At 39.9% G+C, this 17,613-nt stretch overlaps 1 protein-coding gene across 1 annotated transcript; it reads left to right on the top strand.

The window, feature by feature from the left end:
- The first annotated feature begins 7,380 nt into the window (after positions 1-7,380).
- LOC149847568 (putative serine/threonine-protein kinase PBL26) lies at positions 7,381-12,978 on the top strand. The gene is made up of 5 exons (XM_089998460.1): positions 7,381-7,968; positions 10,104-10,294; positions 10,382-10,571; positions 11,321-11,712; positions 12,394-12,978. The coding sequence occupies exons 1-5, from the start codon at positions 7,860-7,862 to the stop codon at positions 12,586-12,588; spliced, it is 1,077 nt and encodes a 358-aa protein (XP_089854586.1). The 5' UTR covers positions 7,381-7,859; the 3' UTR covers positions 12,589-12,978.
- Positions 12,979-17,613: the final 4,635 nt, after the last annotated feature.

The following is a 17,613-nucleotide window of genomic DNA, read 5'->3' as shown; positions in this document are numbered from 1 at the left end:
CCATTTGGATCAGGGATGGAGGACATGAAACAGGGATGGAGATTAAAATCAAAACCTGTGCAGGGATGGACTTATGCTTTCCCCCGCTCCAATCCCCGCCTTGCCCTGCCCTGCCCTCAAATCCTTCTTTAGGGATGGTAGTGGACCGAGGGAAAATGGGGCCCTGCCCTGCCCTGCCTTGCTCCGTTTGGACTGGGGATGGAGGACATGAAATGGGGATAGAGGCGGGGATGGAGGGCAGGATTTTGAAATGGGGTGGGGAGTTGGAGACCTTGTCCCCCGCCCCGGTCCACTGCCATCCCTAGTTAAAACCTCTTGTGCAAGCGAAAAGTTCCCAAATAGTTGATGGGCAGACCTGGTTTGGGTAATTCACATTTCTAGACCGTCTGAAACCCAGATGTAAAATCGTCTCTGTTAAGGGCAAAAAATCAGTTGTATCCACGTTTGGTAAGATTCATTCATGTATTGTTGCCAGTCCAAATCTAGTTAGGATTCCTCTGATTATGTAAGATTCAGTAATGCCCCCAAAGGGGGCTCATCTGGGTCAGGTTTGTATCGACCTGAATTTCTGGGGCATGCAAAATACCGAGCCAAATAGTATTTGGGTCGAACTGAGCAATATGTATTTTTAATGTTAAATTTTCTGAAATTATACCGGACCAGTTTTGGGATTCTATTTTCATGACCCGGCAAAACCCGAACCCGATCATTAAGTTTATGGGTGGGTGCAGGTTGACCCTGGCCCGGCCCTAAGGCGACCCATTATTGTGAGTCCACGTATGGTTGGGTTGCATCTTATTATGCGAGAGAGGGTAATGTTAGCGTCCAACCATTACTGAACTCGTCTGCATCTCTGATCGTATCAAACATATTTCAATTGTAAGGACAAAAAAGAAAAAGAGAAGAGATGGGAAAGAAATCGGCTAGTCATAGTTTTGCACGTGGTAACATGCAGTGTATAAACTATAAATAGGAATACAAAATATTTGAGATGCCTCTCCCAAATCTTTAACAAAGTTTATATGATTTATAATATAAATGTATTTATAATACATTACATACTCTAAAACAAGTATAACAATTTTGTATAATTTTTTTTTTAAAGGCAAGCTGGGGTTAGGTGGACCCCTACCAGAACAACAGCCGCCCCATGTGGTGGTGGTGGTGGTGGTGGTGGGGTGGGGGGGGGCATTCGATCCTGGGACTTCAGCTTGACACAGGACCCAGCTTACCACGTGGGATACCACCTCGGTGGTAATAATTTTATATAAATTTGACAATTCATTGCTACGAGGCTAGCACTTTCTTTGCGCCTTTCATAAACTATGGGTTAAAAAATGCATGTAGTGCAATAAGTATTCATTAAATATGCATGTTAGCTACTTCAATTCTTCTTATATATATATATATATATATATATATATATATATATATATATATTAAGGTACTCCTTTCTAACTTTTATCAAATTTTTAGAAACTGGTACCAATTGTTTACAGGTGAGTTATTATGAGAAACACATCAAATTTCTGAAATTGTATCAACATACGATAAATATATAGATAGATAGATACATAGAGAGTAACGTGTAAGTTCCAAACCATTTATTTCTTAGAATATTTCTGTCACACGCCTATTTCTTAGTCTTACGGTGTGACAGTCATTTCTTACCACCGTAAGACTTTCGGTCGCTCACTCGCAACTAATTTGTCATGGGCGTAAAATGCTTTGTAAACCCGTAACACATTAAACTGCTCAATCTGGCCAGCTTAACGGCCAATGGCTGCATACTAACACCTTTCCAAATACTGAATCATTTCATTGGCCCTGCATACCACTTCGTGCGTAGCTGCCTAGTGAAAGCTGATCAAGCACATCTCCAGATGCGTATTCTGTGTAGTCCATGCCACTTAGTGCATAGTTGTCCCATACCAGCTAATACTTTCGAAAATGGCACAAACTTACCTTAGCCTTGCGTGCTATAGAGCGTATTGCGGCTCCATAAGTACGCTACAACAAAACCTCATCATTGAAGGAACAAGACCTTGTGGCTCCAGTCCGAAGACCAGTTGATGATTAAACACCACAGCAAAGAACACCACCTAGACTCATTCACCATCGCCTAGCCCCGAGTCACCATACTTGGTTGAAATTACCTAATGTGATCCCTGAGAGAATTAACCCTAACCCTATGGTTGAAATTACCTAATGTGATCCCTAAGAGAATTAACCCTAACCCACACGCACCCCCGTGCATCCAATCGCTACATGTGGGATTCCTGCAAGTTGAGAGGTCCTCAAGCAAATTTTCAAAGGCAACATCTTCTAATCTGCTGGCACTGTTTAACCAAACAATGCTCCACGTCTGTGCCGTCACACAGCGATGCACTAACAACGATATTGTTGCCTATCACGTATCATGCTACCACTGCACGTCATCGATCAAGCCAATGCATTAGCGTGTTCTTACACTCGATGCATTTTTCACTCGATAGAGCTCAACACTGCGCATGCTCCATTTTGAAAGCTCTATTCAGGATATTCTCCCCCACCCAAACCATTGTCATTTTCGACAATGCCGATGTAGGTAAGAACACAATCTTACCTAATATGCCAGTTTTTGTTTATACTTATCTTTTGTTTACTTCTTGTATTCACCCTTCTCAACTTGTTATGGTTTTCATCCACCATCAACGCAACCTTTAACATGACAAGTCTCATTCCTTAATGCACACATCCGATCACTTAGACAACATCTTCTGCTCAATCAACATCGAGCATTCTTTACTCGTGGGATCCTAGTGTAATCTCATATACAAATGGGTCATTCTCGCCCGCACGATAAACTTATCATCTTTATGCTCATGGTTGGGGTGCCTTCCAACCCCAACAAGAATAATTTCAAACCCTTCATAGTTTTCGAAAAGAAAAATGACCACCAATGTGTGTCGTAGGAATATCAATTTCCTTAAGCACCAACTTGAAGTTTTTCAATGGTCCAAACTAGTCCTCAAGTGGGGAACACCTAGTTGCATATCACCCCAAAGCGGTCTTTCAAAGTATTTTCTTGGGCACTCGTCCTCACAATGACACCTTAGACCAATGCTGCAACTCTTATCTAGAGCCAACACATTGTAACTCTCTCGCAGAGTTAGCAAAATGTTCTCGCAGAAACCAAACCGACGAGCCACGAACAATAACTTTTTTTACACACACAATCCACAGAGGAACTGGCAACTCGATGGACCAAAACAATGAGCATTCTGCTCAAGATGTACAGTCCGCTAACCCACAATCTTGAAAGAGAATATAAAAGTTTAGTTGAGTCTCCTATATATACCCAAATGTGCAAATCCATCTAGCCGAATCCAACGTGCATTCTCTGCATGCACAAGGCAAACATCACGCTTCACATGAGAGCCTAACGCACAACTGGTATAAATTTTTGGCTTATCCACGTTCTTTTAACCAACTGAACAACAACCTTACGCTTCTGCTTAGCATGATCAAGATGTCCTATACCATCCTGCCAACATCTTGCTTATGTGCCCGATCAAGAATACTTCAGCTACGTAAATTTGTGTAACCAAGATAAACCATCTCTTTCCTTTTCAGTGTCATATACAATAAACAATAAAGTCTTCGTGAATATTTCTGCTCTGATGCCAATCTGTCACAGACCTATTTCTTTCATAGGCCAGTGCGGCACAACAGTCCTTTCTTACCACCACAAGCCTTCCAGTTGCTCACTCGCAACTAATTTGTCATGGGCATAGAATGCTTCACAAACCCATAATGTGCCAAACTGCCTAATCTGGCCAGCCCAACGGTCAAAGGCCGCGTACCAACATCTTTCCATGTGTTGAATCATTTCATTGGCCCTGCACACCACCTCGTGTGCAGCTGCCTAGTAAAAACTGATCAAGCACATCTCTAGATGTGTATTCTATGTAATCCATGCCACTTAGTGCATTGATATCCCATACTAGCTAACACTTTCGAAAAGGGCTCAAACTTGCCTTAGCCTTGTGTGCCATGGAGAGTATTGTGATTTCATGTGCACGCTACAACAAAACTTTGCTACTGAAGGAACAAGACCTTGTAGCCCCAAGTAGGGATGACCGTAGGGCGGGGTGGGGGACAAGATCTCCACCCCCGCCCCGCCTCAAGATTAGAACTTCCATCCTCACCTCCATCCCCAGCGGGGATGGATTTTAACCTCTACCCCTGCCTTCATCCTCGTTTCATGTCCTCCATCCTCGGTTCAAACAGGGATGAGGCGGGGTAGGGCAGGGCAGGGAAAAGTGGCAGGGACGGGGCGGGGAAAAGAGTACGTCCATCCCTGCCTCCATCCCCGAACGGGGATGGATTTTAACCGTCGTCGCCGCCTCCATCCCCGTTTCATACCCTTCATCTTCGGTCCAAATGGGGCGAGGCAGAGTGGGGTCTTGGTTTCCCCCGGTCCACTGCCATCCCTAGCCTCGAGTCCGAAGACTGGTTGATGATTGAACACTATAATGAAAAGTACCACTCAGACTCATTAGCCGATGCCTAGGCATTCACTCGCCTAGCCTCGAGTCATCATACTCGGTTGGAATCACCTAATGTGATTCATGAGAGAATTAGTCCTAACCCACACGCACCCCCATTTATCCAACCACTACGCGTGAGACTCTTGCAAGTCGAAAGGTCCTCAACCAAATTTTCAAAGGCAACATCCTCTGATCCACTAGCACTGCTTAACCAAACAATGCTTCACGTCTGTGTTGCCACACAACGATGCACTAACGACGATATAGTTTCCTATCGCATGCCATGTTATCATCATACGTCACCGATCAAGCCAATGCGTACCATGCATTCTTACACTTGATGCATTTTTCACTCGGTAGAGCTCCGCACTACACATGTCCCATTCCAAAAGCTCTATTCAGGACAGTTTCAGACCCTTTTATTTAATAAAAAACATATAGTAGTTTAATCATTTTTCATGTATTGAACAAAAAAATTAAACAGTTCATATTATACTAAAAACTTGATTAACTAAAATTCAAGATTTCTTGTTAAACTAATTCGATACAAAGCATGGTTCACAGGGAATAAGCAATGAGCATGTTTAGATTAAGCATTAAACATAGGTACATATGTCTTTTAAAGGAATGGTCGGTGAGATAAATGGTCGAGAACTTTCATATTACTCTCTCTGTATATTAGTAATGATAGGGTCGGAGCACCTACTTTTTAATTATAGCCATTGGATCTATTGAGATTCAACGGGTATGATGAGGGCAAATATACACGCAAGTTCATCTTTTAATGAAAAAAAAAGAGTTAAATGTGTATGCCTTTCCATTTGTTATTGAAAACTAGAAAGGCAATGGAGAACATAAGTAACCGTTCCCCATGTTTAGCATTAATTGGTTATTAACTTTTCATAAGTTTCTCTCTCTCGCACATGTTTAGTACCATCCTGTTGCATTTTTAATATTGCTGGACGGGAGCTCCACCTCTCCCATCTGAGGTTGGTTTCAATTTTCATTATTACAAAAAAGAATTTTTGAAGATATAAATATTAAGATGGTTGCTTGTGAAGTGAATCAGAAAACAATAAAATAAAAAAGATGGCTTGTGAAGGTCCCATGAATACTTACCTTGCCTGCATAGGTCCAAATGAACACCCCCACATGAGTTTGATCGTCATTCACTCACTAAGTGTGACCTATTGTTTGAAAACATTGGGGATAACCAAACCAACCGAGTATTTTTTTTTTTTTTTTGGATTTATAACCCGAAGAAATCGCACCCAGCACGAAGACCTGGTCTCCCTGGCTCAGCCTGCCATACCTACGACCGAGCTAGTACTTGAAATAGAATTAAAAGAATTCTTTGAGTCGAACCTTACATAGCCCTGAACTAACACAGTTGGTTTTGCTCAGCATGTACTCACACTTAGAGAGATAAAAGAGGGTCTCATTTTCATAGTTTTTTTTTCATACATGCATGCATACATGAGAGAAAGACCTATGAAAAGATATCGTGCATCCACGTATTAAAGAGATGTTTTTCAGCAAAAAAAAAAGAGAGATAAAGCATGCATGAGCTAGTGAGAGTTATGGAAAATAAGTTAATAACCTTTATGCTAGACATGGGAAACAGTTATGCTCTCTACATTGCCTTTCTGGTTTTCAATAATGAATGAAAAAGCATGCAAGTTTAACTCTTTTTTGGTTTCAATAAAAAAACATGCGTGCATATTAGCTCCATCATAACCGTTGGATCTAATGGCAGGTGCCTGGGAGCACCCTCTCTCTCTCTTGGATTATTTAATGCAGCAGAAATCGTGGGGGCGTAACACATACATCTAGGGGTGGCAAAATCTGACACGACCCGCCAACCCGCTTCTTAGCCGGGTTCGGGTTTGACTTAAACGGGTTCGTGCTGTAAACAGGTTGACCCGCCTAACCTGTTTATTAAATGGGTCGGGTTCGTGTTAGGGGTATGCCAACCCGTCTGACCCGTTTAATAAACAGGTTAAGCGGGCGGGTCAACCCGTTTACCCGAACCCGACCCTCTAACCCGCCCGCCAACCCGTTTATTAAACCCGGACATCTGCTCGAGAAAACCCTAAGTTCGAGGGATGCTCTGCGGTGGGAGATCGAGAAACAGAAGATCCGCTGGGAGTTGATTGCGGCAGACGTCGAGAGAAGGCGCCAGATCGAGGAGGAGGTCCGCAGAGAGATCGCGTTCGAGCGGGAGCTTGTGCTCCGGCGGGAGAGCCGGATGCTCGATGCGATGGCTTCTTCGGTCCCAGAAATTAGGGCGGAGAACTGCTTCTCGCTCGCTCCGCAGTCGTTGCCGGAGTTCAGGTCCGTGATCGATCGGTTTTGGCCCGAGGTAGGAGCTTTCCGACCGGAGGCGGGGGATTTCGGCCGGTGGTTTCTGGAGCCGAGGGCTGTGGAGAGAATGCCGGCGGCCCCGCCTCCTGTGAGTCTTGTTCAAAAAAGACTCTGTTTCTTTCCTTTTTTCCGTCACGAATTACCTGCATTGCTTTCATAGGTTGCTTTTAGAGACATAGCTCGTTCAAACTTAGGGTTTTCTCCGACAGATGTAGCGACCTGCCCGCCAACACATTTACCCGTCTACCCGAACCCGACCTGCCTGCCAACCTGCCAACCCGCCAACCCGTTTACCCGACCCGACCCGTTTATTAAACGGGTTAACCGTGTCATGTCGGGCTACCGGTTTAATAAATGGGTCGGGTTCGTGTTTGCCACAGCCGACCTGTTTAATAAACGGGTCGGGTTCGTGTTGAGGTATGCTGACCCGCAAACCCGACCCGATTGCCACCCCTACATACATCGTGAACCACCTCTCCTTGCTTGTCTCGGTCAAATTTCTCCCTTTCTCCAAACCTCCGCCAAATTTAGCAAAACCCTCCAACATCCTCTTCTCGCTCTTAGCCTGGAACTCCTAGGATCCTCCAGGCCTTCCCTACTAAATTTGGCCTCCACGTCTTTGCTTTCCATCCTTCAAATGTCCATCTTTCTCTCTCTTCCCAATCGATGTCCTCCACCACTCCTCTTCCTCCTCCTCTTCTTCACTTTCTTCTTCCATTTCTTTCTCTTTCCTCCCTAGGCCTCTTTTGATTCCTTCCTTACTTTGGAACACTTTAGGCGAAGTTACATGGTAAAATTGATGCGATGTGTAGAATTTGACGAAAAACTGGGATCTGGATATTCCAGATTTTTTACTTTTGAGCGCAATCCTGTCTGGTTTTAGTCGAAAATTTTGGTTGGTTCGTTAGATTTTTGGTGTTTGGGATTTTGGGCGAGGAGGATTTCGAGTAGGGAGTTGCAGAAATGAGCTGCTTTCCTTGTTTTATGTCCGATGAGAAGAAGGCAGTGAAGAGGCCCGATGGTGGGAGTGGAAGATTTTCCAGAGCTCTGTCGACGCAGTCTGGTTACTCTGGTATGCCTTCTTTATAGGTGGAATGTGATTTGATTTATGGGTGTTCTTGTTTATATTTTCTCGAAGTGGAATGTTTGTGTTTGTCTTTATGTCATTTTCTTATTGATTCATGAATAACGGTATTATGAACTCTGATATACTGCATGATGGATATGCAAATGTGACAAATTTGTCGATCCCAATTGCATTAATATGTAGGACATTGTTTTTCATAAAGTATTCTAAATTGTGGTAATGCTGTTTTAATGTGGGTACTCGTTGAAATTGAATTGGTGATTAAATTGTTGGGTATGGAAAATAAGTCCTGGCAGCTTTGTGCTGCCTTGTGGACAATTAAGACGGTTGCAAAATCTTCTTCCATCTTTTGGTCTTTCTGTATAAATAGCAGCATCCTGCAGGTTTTTTCTTTATGCTTTCTATTTGTTCCTAATATTACTTTTGGTTGCACTGAGTGCATCTTAATGTACTCAAGAAGCCGTGATGGTTAACAAACTTCTTGAGCCTCTGAAGAAATGATAATAATGAATGTCAACCTATGCTATATAGTGGCATTTAAGACCACTTGCATGCTAGTTAACAACTCGCTGAAGCACTGATAACAAGATTTCGATTGCAATCATATTGATGAGTATCAATTGGTTAAGAAAACAAATAACATGTTTCCTGGCTGTAGAAAGTTGCAAATGTATGTTATTATGTTTCCCATGTTCTGTAATGAGTTGAAAGTTGGTATAACATGGATCAGGCTAATCAGCAACTAATCCAATTGTTTCTCTATCTGTTAAGTCTGCAGTTATTCTCATGATGGACTCTCTTCAAGTTGTAGGTTAAGTTACCTGTATCCATTTTGCAAAGGGAATTTCTGAGTAAAAAGACAATACTCCCATCTTCGGATGTATCAAGCAACTTTTCCTTGGCTTGATATCACTTGTTTGAAGTGGTGCTCTGCTTGTCAGGTGATAGGATATATGATCTGACCCCCTAAACCTACTCTTATCCATGGCTCCCTATGTAAGCTTAAGGATTTTTGTTTTATCCTTTGGTAAAAGTTAAATGAGGGTCCATTAAAAATTGTAGTACAACCCAAATACTCCTAACTTCTATTTAGGGTTGAAAACCCAAGTTTATACTTGTTTTGCCCTTATTTTGACATAAGATGTAAGTGAGCCAAATACTGGGTAAATTTTTGAAGAAAAAAAAGGAAATTGAGGATCAAGTCTCTTGAACGGGCATAAGCCTCAAGGTGCAGGGCCATGGGCTCTTGGTGGTGGGGCATAATTTGTAAGTTTCACTGAAATGTGAAGCTTCTGACTTGCATCAGGGAAAATGCTTTAGGGCCTGTTTGGGATCGGTAGCTGGGATGTGCGTCTATGGAGTTTATGCATTTGAGGAAGTGGCAGCTGCTTTGGCAGCTACCACCTCTAGGAGGTGATAGCTGCCAAATCCATCTTTTAGTGTAAGGAGAAAGGGCCTCACTTCCCATCCCAAATGCATAAATGCCTATCCTAGCTCCGAGATTCCAAACAGGACCACCGTGGGGGTTTGATTTAAGATTTTGCCTCGGGAACACCAAATGCATAAACGCCCATCCCAGCACCGAGATTCCAAGCAGGCCTTTAAAGTGTTGCTCCCAATCCATGAATGAAAGTTGGTATCCCAAACAGTCATCTAGTGAGGACGACGTATAGGACTTAACGGGTTGGACTGTTCTCGTTTATTAAGATAGTAATATTTTCCCTGAAAAACATTAAGAAAATAAGTGAGAACTGTTGGAGAGAGGAGAATATGGCTAAAAAGATATAAGAAATGAAATATAATAAATGAAAGGTGAAGATAGATAAAATGAAAAATGAAAATATTTTTCTTTTTGAAGACTGCAATGTCAAATGAGGACTCACATTCCTACCATAAGTTGTTGATTTGAACATAGAAAAGATGAAAAAAGAAAAAGATGTTGAAACTTGAAACTCTTTAGTGTTGTTTTATATCTGAGTATCTTTCCAGTGCTTTAAACCTAGACCTTCCATTGAATTGTGGGTTTTATGTTTGCTGCAGTTTTTTGTCATCTACATGGGATTGATTTTATTTATTTATTTTAGCTAACAAGTAAACTATCTCAATATTCCTTCTTTCAGAGAAACCCAATCAAAAGGTTTCTGCTGAAATCATGGATGCAGATGAGAAAGTTGGTAATGGAAATATTGCAGCACAGACATTCACTTTTTGTGAATTAGCTTCTGCAACCAAGGATTTTCGACAGGAGTGTCTAATGGGTGAAGGGGGCTTTGGAAGAGTTTATAAGGGACAGCTTGAGGGTACTGGCCAGGTAATTAACTTTTTGCAACTCTTCTGTTTTATGTTTTATAGTTGATTTTTTTGTCTATTGTGTACTGATTTCACTTTGCTCGATCAGGTTGTGGCTGTCAAGCAGCTGGACAGGAATGGACTACAAGGAAATAAAGAGTTCCTTGTTGAGGTATTGATGCTTAGTCACCTTCACCACCCAAATCTGGTCAACCTGATTGGATACTGTGCAGATGGTGATCAAAGGCTTTTGGTGTATGAGTTTATGCCAATGGGATCACTAGAGGATCATCTACTTGGTATGGTTTTTTTGTTTCATTGAGATGTTGTTTTGTGGACAAGCTGAAAATGCCTTCTATTTTCGATTTTATTGTAAGTTCATCTTAGCAATGAATAGCGATGATTCATGAGTTGCTCCCTGTCCTGTGTTCATTTTGTTGAATTCAACTGCAATAAATATTGTTATATGGTGTAGTGTTGCTTATTCTGGTCAAAGCAGTTATTTTGGGAATCAATTCTTCGTGTTGCTGCAGGTGGGGCCTTCCAATCTCTGCATTGATGTAATGTATCCCCACCTGCAGTGATGCGTAGTGTTATCTTTTAAAAGAGGCCTTTGGACCTGCTTGAGCAGGTTAATTCTTTTGGTGTGTACAAGATAGTTCACTTCCTGTTGAACTGTCCAATACCGATAATTTCGAGTGTCTCTACATGATTATTTATCTGTTTTGATCAATGTAAGACTTGCCGAGCCCTCAAGATGTGTCATGCCAGCTCTTGTGATTTCACCTCCAAACTTGGTAACAATCTGCTGCTCTTCAGTGATGTGAGCCTACATGGGCAAGCTTACATGCAGAGCCAGAAACTTGGCACTATTGGGATCATTTTCTGCCTTTAAGTCCCTATCAGGATTCTTATGTAAATTGCCAATTTTTCATTCTCAAAAAAACTGGTGTGACAGTATATCATTTCTTGTGATATGAAATGTTTTAAAAAGTAATATGTATTCTGGCAGTATCTAATACGTAGCAGCTGCATTTTGTCCTTGCAGACTTGCCACCTGATCAAAAGCCTTTGGACTGGTTTACTAGAATGAAAATAGCTACTGGAGCTGCTAAAGGATTGGAATATTTGCATGACAAAGCCAACCCGCCTGTTATCTATCGGGATTTGAAATCCTCTAATATTTTGCTGGACAAACAGTTCAACCCAAAACTTTCTGACTTTGGACTTGCTAAACTTGGTCCTATTGGGGATAAGGCACATGTGTCTTCGCGAGTAATGGGAACTAATGGGTACTGTGCACCAGAGTATGCTAGAACTGGTCAGCTCACTCTTAAATCTGATGTTTATAGTTTTGGGGTTGTTCTGTTAGAGATCATTACAGGGAAAAGGGCCATTGACACTTCTAGAAATGGAGATGAGCAGAATTTGGTCACTCTGGTATGACACTGAATAAACAATCTTTTAGTAGGTTTTGGTACCAATATAGAGCACGTGTATGCACGTGTTTCATGCATTTATTTTTCTGTCTTTTCGTAAAAAATTTATCAAAAAAAAAAAAACGAGAAAGATACCTATCCACCTCTAATTCTCACTTTCCTTTTTTTCCTTTGGGTTTTCTTTCTTGTTTTTCTCGTGGCTAATAGCCATAATTGCCAACTTGATGCATTCATGCAACAATTCTCAAAATGTATTCTTAATTATAATGTGACATTATGTGAAATTTGTTGTTGCTTCTATTGTGTATTGGTGGGTGCCCTGGTATACCTGCTGTGAGGTTCTACAGTCTTTTGCATTTAACCAGAACAACCGTGCTGATTGTGGAATTTTATTTTTTGACACTTTGAGAGTTCTGAAAATGAATCTCGTCATGAAATATTTTTGAGGATTAGCTTTTGGTTGTTTTGTTGCCATTTGATATTCTTTCAAAGATTTTACCCTTGATATCAATGGTGTTATGTGGTTTTTGTTATTTGCATATCCAGGATAATCAATGGATGTCATTGCTTTTGCTTTATGTGGTGTGCATTATTTACATATTAGGATATTCAATGGATTTCATAGTTTTTACTTGGAAGTTGGAGCAAGGATGTTCATGGCTTTTCCACTTGTACTGGACAGGCACAACCAATTTTCCGGGATCAAATGAGATTCCACGAATTGGCTGATCCGATGCTGCAAGGGAATTTTCCTGCAAGAGATTTAAACCAAGCAGTTGCAGTCGCCTCCATGTGCCTCCAAGAGGAAGCTTCAACTCGGCCTTTGATTGCTGATGTGGTCACTGCCCTTGGTTTTCTTTCAATGCCCACTGATTAATTAGGTCTAGGTGGTAGAGTTACTTCACTTTCTCCATCACCTCAAGAAACATAGAGAGATGACGAAGGAAGCGCTAGGGTGCGGCAACCAGCGATTGCCGAGGCTATGGAATGGGGATCAACTTCGCTAGAAAACAGGAGATCAGATGCTGGCAGTGAGTGATATGTAAAATTAGTAAGCTTGTAGTGGATTACTATTCGTTTGGCTCTCAGTCTTATGGTGGTTAGCGTTCAAATTTCAGAGATAGGGAGTTTAGGCATATTGGATGCATGATTTTGGAGGATTGCGTTTTGTACCCATTTTCATGTTTGTAACTTTGTATATCTTCTTGGCCTTTCGTTTGTTGTTATCTTCCTGTTCATATAAACAAACCATACACCCATTTGAAAAGAGATTTCTCTTCTGGCCCTGCTTTTGATCCTTTTTTTTTTCTAATTTCTTGTCTTTACTCTTAATCATTACTGTTTTTCCTGTTAAATGTTTATGCTTCATAATCCACAGTTAAAATAACCACGTAAAAAGAAAAGAAAATTTTTCTAGCATGTTTGACATGGAATGATTGAAGAAATTAGACAGCTTTCACTTTGCACTCTTTTTTCTCCTTTTTTTAACATTGTTAGAGTTGGCAAAGAAATCATGAAAAGTTTGGTTGTCCATGTTCTCCTCTTGTTTTCAACCTTTGTAACAAATTTTGGTGATATTTTGAAAATATCATGATAAACGCCGTCTTTTACAATTTTAGGTAATTTATATTTGCTTTTTATTTATATGATTTCTATATTTTATGTTTGTGATATTTTCTCAATATTTCCTCAAGAAAGATCATCTTTTTCAATATATTGCAAGATATTTCCAAAAACGAGATTTGTGACCAACAGGGTCTCTGCGTGGTTGGTAGGAGCTTTCAGTGCACGTGGTGGGACGTTGCAGGTTCAAAACGCCAATGGTATGATTAAATAGTAACTGGTGGGGTCTGCCTAACCCCAGCTTGCCTTTCAAAAAAAAAAAGAGAGAGATTTGTGACATTGCTTTCAACTGCATTTGTTCTTTCTTTCTATTGTTCATTTTTTTTGGCTTTTTACTTTTTTTTCCTTGAAACACGATTTGCCTTTTTTTTTTTAATAGTCCAAGACGAAATCCTCTCATCATTGCTGTTGGTAAAATCCTTGAGGTTACCCTGCCCACTGGGGAGTACACCCAGCTTCGACCTTGTCGCATGCAAAAATCCAATTGTCTATTTTTATCGATTTTTATTTTATGCATTTTCACATTTATACTTACTTTTCATCGACTTACATTACTGATCTTTTTACTTCCTGCCTTTCGTTCCATTCCCACTAGTCACCCTGAAAATGTGTGTGTGTGTGTGAGAGAGAGAGAGAGAGAGAGAGCTCCCTTTGCTTTGTAAATAAATCCGCTTGTTTTCTGGAGCCCACTTTGTCACACATCAAAATAGAAAAATGGTAATTAAGCTAGGTCAAGCCCACTTGTTTTTTTATTTGCAGCAATCGAGTCTCTGCAACAGCTCGTGATAAAATATCATACTCATGACATAATAGACTCTCTCTCTCTCTCTCTCTCTATATATATATATATATATAAGAGAGAGAGAGAGAGAGAGAGAGAGAGAGAGAGAGAGGGGGGGGGATAGTCCTACCTTTTCGTTAGGTCCTGTTAAGATCCTCTAAAAATCATACTTTTAAGTACTTTTTGCTCAATCTGAACTGTTAGATGTATTTATCATTGCTCATCTACTAAGAAATCGACTTTCTTTCAATTTGATTTTATATAAAAATATGAATTTTTTTATCTTCAAATTTTAGTATAATTCGAAACGCGAGGGCTAAGGTATATAAGGAGGTTTATGACAAGTTGGATACCAAAGAAGGCGAGAAGGATATTTATAGGCTTGCAAAGATGAGAGATAGGAAATCGAAGGATTTGGGTATGGTTAGATGTATCAAAGATGAAACGCAAAGGGTTTTAGTCAAAGATGAGGAGATTAAGGAGAGATGGAAAGATTATTTTGATAAGCTTTTTAATGATAGTCATGCTCAAGATCTTGGAGACTTCTCCATTCCTTTTCATGAGATAAATCGTGACTTCATGCGCAAGATTCAAAAGAAAGAAATTGCAGAGGCTTTGAAGAAAATGAAATCAAGAAGGGCAGTTGGCCCAGATGGTATACCTATCGAGGCTTGGAAATGCTTGGGAGAGAAAGGTTTAGAATGGTTGACAAATCTTTTTAACTTGATTTGGCGAACAAATAAGATGCCTAATGAGTGGAGGAAGAGTACTTTGGTGCCTTTATATAAGAATAAGGGTGATATACAAGATTGCACAAACTATCGTGGTATAAAACTCATGAGTCATACTATGAAACTTTGGGAGAGGGTGATTGAGTCTAGGTTGAGGAAGGTTGTCATGATATCGGAGAATCAATTTGGTTTTATGCCTGGAAGATCAACTATGGAAGCTATACATCTTCTTAGACAACTTATTGAACGATATAGAGAGAGGAACAAAGATTTGCATATGGTTTTTATTGATTTAGAGAAGGCATACGATAGAGTACCTAGGGACGTTCTCTGGTGGACAATGATGAAGAAAGGTGTTTCTCTAAAGTACATTAGTATAATTAAAGATATGTATGAAGGAGTAGTAACCAATGTCCGCACTTGTGGAGGGGTGACAACCAATTTTCCGATAACGGTTGGGTTACATCAAGGATCTGCTTTAAGCCCTTTCCTATTTGCGATAGTGATGGATGAGCTTACGAGATCAATTCAAGAAAATGTACCGTGGTGTATGTTGTTTGCTGATGATATTGTTTTGATTGATGAGTCTAGAGCTGGGGTTAATGCTAAGTTAGAATTATGGAGACAGACATTGGAAGCTAGAGGTTTTAAGTTGAGTAAGAGTAAGACTGAATATATGGAATGTCGGTTTAGTAAGCAACGAAGTAGTGATGGGAGTGTAGTGAAGCTTGGTGAGCAAGATATACCGGTGAATGATTATTTCAAATATTTGGGATCCATCATTCAAAAGTATGGAGAAATTGATGGAGATGTAAATCATAGGATAAAGGTTGGGTGGATGAAATGGAAAAGTGCTACTGGAGTGCTGTGCGATCGTAGAATGCCATTGCGGTTGAAGGGAAAGTTTTATAGGACGACTATTAGACCCGCTTTACTATATGGTACAGAATGTTGGGCTGCCAAGAGACATCATATTCAAAAAATGAGTGTAGCTGAGATGCGGATGCTTAGATGGATGTGTGGAAATACAATAAAAGATAAGATTCGGAACGAAGAGATACGTAAGAAGGTAGGTGTTGCACCCATTGAAAATAAGATGCGAGAGAATCGTTTACGGTGGTTTGGACATATTCGGCGAAGGCCTAATGATGCTCCAGTTAGAAGGTTGGAGAAATGGGAAAATATATTAGTTAAAAGAGGTCGGGGTAGGCCTAGGAAGACTTGGATGGAGATGATAGGAAAGGATATGAATGCTTTGAACCTCACCGAGGACATGGCGTTGGATAGAAATGATTGGAGGAAAAGGATTCTTGTGGAAGACCCAAAATGAATTTCTTTTTTGGTTCATATCGCTGACCCCAATTGTTTTGGGATGAAGGCGTAGTTGTTGTTGTTGTTGTTGTTGTATCAACCATTGATTTTTGTACCTCTTTAAAATATGTCTGACCATAAAATAATCTTAATCAAATATATGTTCTTTATTGAGTAAACAATGATAAACACATCTAACAGTTCAGATCAAACAAAAAAATACTTGAAAGTATAATTTTTTAAAGGGTCCTAATGTGACCTAACAAAAAAAAAGGGTTGGATGATGTACATATATATAGCTCTAAACTATTTAATGTCCTAAACACTCTAGAAAACTTGAAAGCCTTTTTTTGCTTAATCTAAACCTGTAAATGTCTTTGTTATTACTTATTTAGTAAAGGTCATGCTTTAATTGAATAAGTTTAATAGTTTTTTTTATCTCATCAAGTTTTATTGTAATATTAGCCATATCTTTTTTCACTAACTCTAAAAGCTTGTCTAAGCATGAAAATGCTCCATTTCGTATATCTTGTTTTTTTTTACTCAGAGAAACCACCCCAGGGTCATAGACCTAGTTGGCGGTCAATCTTTATGTGTGAAATGTGGACATCCTAACAACCATTTTGCATTCTTCCCATTAAATAAAAGGAAAAACAAAGTAGCCGACTGCAATTGGACTTAATTTTATGGCATCTTAGCTAAATCTATCTGTATATGCCTTATAGCAGAGGAAGGCTGAGCCCCAACTAAAGATTAGACATGGTAACTGTGAAAGTAGCATTCTTTTTCATTGTATTCATAATTTGCATATTCAATTCAAATATTTGAGCCTTGTTCTAGGTGAGTCCTTGATTAGATGTTTCCTAGCAATATCTCACCCGTTGGCACCTTTCAGATTAGGACACACTCACCATCACCATTATTGTCCTTATGTAATCTACTTCTTTATTATATTATGAATGCAAACTCTAAAGTAAGACTTGGACACAATGTATTCTTATGTTGGCTTTCAGTAGTCAGGACCATTACTTTGTTTTCTATTAATTATAATAATCTTTTCTTTGGATAGTTGAAGGAAAAAACCCTCCGTCACTAACTGGACATTGGCTCACCGCTGGTTGGTAAAATCATTGAGGTTCTGTCTAAAGTCTTTTTTTTTTCCTTTTTTTTATTGGCAAGCTGCATTTATGCAAACCCCGACAAGAAACCAGTTATTATAATCAAAACAACATCATATTGTAAATCAGATTTTCATATAACATGATATGCAAATTAAACATTTGATTCAAATCGTAACAGAGTTAAGCATGTCATATACGGTTTTAAGCAAAAATCCAGACAAGATCAACAGATCAAACATATGCATTGAACAGAATAAAAACAACAAAGAAAACATATTATTCTGCAAAAGGCTAAGACATATAAAAATACTCTCCTTAGAGAAGATTCGCCTCTA

Source organism: Nuphar pumila, chromosome 2 (genome assembly GCF_984573655.1).
Source record: "Nuphar pumila chromosome 2, dmNupPumi1.hap1.1, whole genome shotgun sequence".
NCBI classification, from domain to species: domain Eukaryota; kingdom Viridiplantae; phylum Streptophyta; class Magnoliopsida; order Nymphaeales; family Nymphaeaceae; genus Nuphar; species Nuphar pumila.
This window is presented reverse-complemented; position numbering and strand designations above follow the sequence as displayed.